A 5,485-nucleotide genomic window follows, 5' to 3' on the forward strand; every position below is an offset into this window, starting at 1 on the left:
AAGTGACCCAGAACACCAGTTCCAGTGATGCACCAGCTGGACAAGGTCTGCTAAATCCACAGGGACTGTGCACTGGGTGAAACCGGGAATCTGTGTTCTGAAATGAGTGAGTAAGCCGCTAAATATCCAGCAGCCACACTGCGGTGTGGGGAAACCAAAGGCTGGCATTTGGGGCGGACTAGTTCTTTTTTGAAAAAAATCCAAAAGCGGCTGCAGTGAGAACCACACAGTGAAGCGCGGCAAGAATGGGCTGTGTGAACGCCTCAATATCTGGCATGGAAGATAGCCTTTCGCACACCTGTTGCTAATTGTCTCAGAGCAAGAAAGGCAGAGATTAGCCAAAAGGGGAAAAAAACAACACCCCTTGCAGCTGTTTTCCCAGTGGGCTGGGAACGCTCCTGCCTGGCACTGGAGACACAGCCCAGAGCTGCACAAAGAAATCCACTGTGACGGGGAGTGTTTCCAGTGGCATGCGCACACACCACAGTGTCAGGTGTGAACAATAGCCTTTCGTGCACCCACAGCTAATTGTCCCGGAGCTGGGAAGGTGGAGCTGTGCAAAAAGGAGGAAATTAACACGCCACATACAACCATCCTTACAGCAGGCTGGGAACACCCCTACATAGCCTGGAGGCCCAGAACTTCCCTTGAGGGACAGTGCGCACTTGTGACATAGCACAACCTTCCCTCAGCAGAGGCCCTAGAATGGCACGGCTTGGAAGAGGGACCCACTCGGAAATCCCAGGGACCATGTGCCAATACCAAAGACTTGTGGGTCAGTGGCAGAGACAATCTGTAGTGAGACTGAAATGAAGGTTTAGACTCTTGCAACAGCCTTAAATCTCCAGGAACACATGGGAGGTTTGATTATTAAAGCTGTCCTCCCTCCCTAACCCTCAGACACACACCCCACCTTCAGGGTGGACAGCACCAAAAACACACCCAAACTTGGTGCACCAATTGGACCCCACAAGAATCAGACCCCCACACACCACAAAGACAAAGTTGGGGAGAACTGACTTGAGGGGAATAGGTGACTTGCGGACACCATCTGCTGGTTAGTTAGAGAAACTGTAGGCCACCAAGCTGTAGATCTGACAAATTAAAGATTCACCTTTGAATAATCCTACATATCCTAAAAGAACCCTATCAAGTAAAGTAAATGCCAAGAGGCCAGAAACAACAGAAAATTGTAAAACATATGATAAAACCAGGTGATATGGATAACCCAAACCCAAAAACCAAATCAAAAGATCAGAGGAGACACAGTACTTGGAGCAATTAATCAAAGAACTAAAGACAAACAAGAGCATGGCACAGGATATAAAGGACATGAAGAAGACTCTAGAAGAGCATAAAGAAGAAATTACAAGAGTAAATAAAAAAATAGATGATCTTATGGAAATAAAAGAAACTGTTGACCAAAGTAAAAAGATTCTGGATACTCATAGTAGAAGACTAGTGGAAGCTGAACAATGAATCAGTGACCTTGAGGACCACAGAATGGAAAATGAAAGAACAAAAGAAAGAATGGGGAAAAAATTGAAAAAAATGAAATGGACCTCAGGGATATGGTAGATAAAATAAAATGTCCAGATATAAGATTCATTGGTGTCCCAGAAGGGGGAGAGAAGGGTAAAAGTCTAGAAAGAGTATTCAAAGAAATTGTTGGGGAAAACTTCCCAAACCTTCTACACAATATAAATACACAAAGCATAAATGCCCTGTGAACTCCAAATAGAATAAATCCAAATAAACCCACTCCAAGACATATTCTGATCAGAGTGTCAAATACTGAAGAGAAGGGGCAAATTCTGAAAGAAGCAAGAGAAAAGCAATTCACCACATACAAAGGAAACGGCATAAGACTAAGTAGTGACTACTCAGCAGCCACCACTGAGGTGAGAAGGCAGTGGCACGACATATTTAAAATTCTGAGAGAGAAAAATTTCCAACCAAGAATACTTTATCCAGCAAAGCTCTCCTTCAAATTTGAGGGAGAGCTTAAATTTTTCACAAACAAATGCTGAGAGATTTTGCTAATTAAAGTCCTGCCTTACTTCAGATACCAAAGGGAGCCCTACAGACAGAGAAACAAAGAAAAGAGAGAGAGATATGGAGAAAGGTTCAGTACTAAACAGATTCAATATTGGTTCAATAAAGGACATTAAGAGAGAGAGGGGAAAAATATATCTGACAAACATAAACCAAAGGATAGGATGCCTGATTCAAGAAATGCCTTCACAGTAATAACATTGAATGTAAATGGATTAAACTCCCCAATTAAAAGATATAGATTGGCAGAATGGATAAAAAAATATGAACCATCAATATGTTGCATACAAAAGACTCATCTTAGACACAGGGACACAAAGAAATTGAAAAGGAAAGGATGGGGCAGTTGCCGCGCCTGGAGAGCGCCAAGCCCGGTGCGTCTCCCGCACGGGGCCATGAACGGGACTGCGAACCCGCTGCTGGACCGCAAGGAGCACTCCCTGCGGCTCGGGGAGAGCTTCGAAAAGCGACCCCGGGCATCCTTCCATACCATTCGCTATGATTTTAAGCCAGCATCTATAGACACTTCCTGTGAAGGAGAGCTTCAGGTTGGCAAAGGAGATGAAGTCACAATTACACTGCCACATATCCCTGGATCTACACCGCCAATGACTGTGTTCAAAGGGAACAAACGACCATATCAGAAAGACTGTGTGCTTATTATTAATCATGACACTGGTGAATATGTGCTGGAAAAACTCAGCAGCAGCATTCAGGTCAAGAAAACAAGAGCTGAGGGGAGCAGTAAAATCCAGGCCCGAATGGAACAGCAGTCCACTCGTCCCCCACAGTCATCGCAGCTGCCACCACCTCCACCACCCATTCCTTTCAGAGCTCCAACGAAGCCTCCAGTTGGATCCAAAACTTCTCCCTTGAAAGATAACCCCTCACCTGAACCTCAGCTGGATGACATCAAAAGAGAGTTGAGGGCCGAAGTTGATCTTATTGAGCAGATGAGCAGCAGCAGTGGGAGCAGCTCCTCAGACTCTGAGAGCTCCTCAGGCAGCGATGACGACAGCTCCAGCAGTGGAGGCGAGGACAATGCCCCAGCCTCTCCTCCACAGCCTTCACACCAGCAGCCCTACAACAGCAGGCCCACCGTCGCCAATGGAACCAGCCGGCCACAAGGAAGCACCCAGCTTATGAACACCCTCAGAAATGACTTGCAATTGAGTGAGTCTGGCAGTGACAGTGATGACTAGAGCCGGATCTTTCAAAATCTACTTTTTGGTGCACAAATTTGCTGCAAGACTGGGGCTGCTTTAGCATGGAGTCCTTCATCAAGAGGAATATGTTGTGGATCAGGGACTGCAGTAGGAGTTTGAGGCTCTGGAGCTGTGATATTCAAATCTTTAACTTGGAGGTGATAGGTGGTTTTCTCATGTGTTTTTGAACAATCTCATATTTCAAAGTTTTAAGTAGATCTGTAGAAGATCTAACAGAATTATAGTCCTATCTAATTAACATTGTTAATGAAAAATAGACAAATGTGCACTGGTCTAGGTTACTCAAAGGCCATGTCTTCACCAAGCTAGTGATTCAGTTTTAAGCTGTTTGGTCAAGTGGGTCTGTACGAGTGAAATGAAACAATCTTTGAGGGGTAGAAGAAGAAGGAAAACCTTAAACTATAGCACAGAAAAATGTTTAAACCACTTTAAACTGTTGGTGCAAAGTGGTAGGAAAGTTTTATCTGACCCTGCCTGACAAGCCCGGATAGAACTACATTTTAAGCCACTATTCTCAAGTGCCAGCAGGGTGGGACCCTAGCCAACTGCTAATTTAACCACTTTGCAAACAAGGAAATTGAAGCACACAGCTGGTTTTGTGGCAGGCTTCCTGCCTTCAGTCCAGGCTTTACCCACTGCTCTCTCTTTGAATCTCATTTGTTGGAACCAGAGATTCTTATACATGGGACTTTAAAGGTACATTGGAATTTTTACTGGGTTCCAAAAGACAAAAGTGTTGGGTGCTTCCAGCCCAAATTCAAATCCAGACAGTCCTTAAATACTTGAGGCTGGATGAGCAGATTAAACCAGCAGCCACTGTGCCGACACGTGTGACTCAATTATATTGGGGCTTTTAATTCCACATACATGCAGTCTAAGTTTATTCATTCATTAGTGGGGGCAGTGGGGAGTGGAAAAGAGGTATAGTGAAGAAACCTCTCTGAACAAGTGAACCAGCAGTAAGTTTCTGAAAACTAGACTCTAGATAGGAGTGCTGCAGTATGAAATGAGCACATTCTTTAATGAGGTGTTTCGGTTCATGCTTTTGTACCACTGTTTGTGCCTGACTTCCAGATTTATTTGTATTTTTGTATAAAATTAGAAGAAAGTCACAAGATTGCCTTCTGCAGTGTGTAGTTTGTGAACAAATCTGTTGTTATAGGTCACTAGTAAATGTTCCCATATTGAGTGAATGTGTAATAAATTGTTCCATAATTAGTGTGGAGTAGCCCGTGTGGGTAGTTTGAATGACTGTGTCCTGAAAAATTTCCAACTTCTGTGGTTCAATGGGTAACAAAATGGTTTTCCTTCCCCAGGTCCCTCTACACACATGACCCCTCCCTGTCCAGCTATTGCAGGGTTGGAGGTGGGTGTTAGGGGGTGCTTTCTGGACCTAGAAAGGAAATAGATGATCCAAAGTGGAGGCTTTGGTTAGAGTTGGGCCATATAAAGTCAACTCTGTTTCATCCACACGGTGACCCCAGTGAGTTGGGGATGTGGGCAGGATGTGGGGACCCATCGCCCAGCAGGACACTCACACCACTCTACCCAAGTGTAGGTCATAGGTACACCCCAGTGCCCTTTGTGGGATTCTTAGCCCATCAGGAGGTTTCAGTGGATTTAATGGCATGTAGGAATTTTTGTATGTTGAATTAATAATTGACTTGTAATTTCTTGCTAATGACGTCAGCTCAGGGAAGGTGAAGGTCATGATTGGGACACTTGAATTGTTACTGGGTGTGGGAATTGTTTCACTGCTCTTAACTTGCTCAAGCTGGGGCAGGTTTTAGGAACTTGAACTAAAAAGTATCTATTTAAGCCTCTCTCTTATTTTTATTTTATTTTTTATTTTTTCCCCCAAAGTCTTGATTTTGGCATGTCAGGTCAAGATGTTTTTTTGTATAGGAAGTGCCTGTGTGTGGCACTGGGCTTGGTGAGTCAAGCTCCAAGCTTCACACACTCTCCCTTTGCATCCATCCTACTTGACTCCACAGTTAATCTCAACACGGCTCAGTTTTGGTCTCTGCACAGATCCTTTAGTGGTACTCTTTTCTCCCATCTGCGCAGCTTTACCCACCAGAGTAAGGAATTTTTTCTTCTTGAAAATCAAGAATTTGGCCTCACAGAGTACCCTTGAGCCAGTCAAACTGGACTTCTTGGTCTTCCTGCCTCTGTGCCTTCTTTCAGCCTGCAGGGCTCTCCTC

General features: G+C 44.4%; 1 protein-coding gene across 1 annotated transcript; it reads left to right on the forward strand.

Annotated features, from left to right (window-relative positions):
- Positions 1–2,425: 2,425 nt before the first annotated feature.
- Positions 2,426–3,803, forward strand: LOC119510383 (ELL-associated factor 1-like). The gene has a single exon (XM_037804668.1). The coding sequence runs from the start codon at positions 2,451–2,453 to the stop codon at positions 3,255–3,257; it is 807 nt and encodes a 268-aa protein (XP_037660596.1). The 5' UTR covers positions 2,426–2,450; the 3' UTR covers positions 3,258–3,803.
- The last annotated feature ends 1,682 nt before the right edge of the window (positions 3,804–5,485 follow it).

Source organism: Choloepus didactylus, chromosome 15 (assembly GCF_015220235.1).
Source record: "Choloepus didactylus isolate mChoDid1 chromosome 15, mChoDid1.pri, whole genome shotgun sequence".
Taxonomy (NCBI): Eukaryota; Metazoa; Chordata; class Mammalia; order Pilosa; family Megalonychidae; genus Choloepus; species Choloepus didactylus.

Bases quoted from the DNA above. Each gene is read 5' to 3' on its own strand.
- LOC119510383 (XM_037804668.1), top strand. From the start codon at position 2,451: ATGAACGGGACTGCGAACCCGCTGCTGGACCGCAAGGAGCACTCCCTG.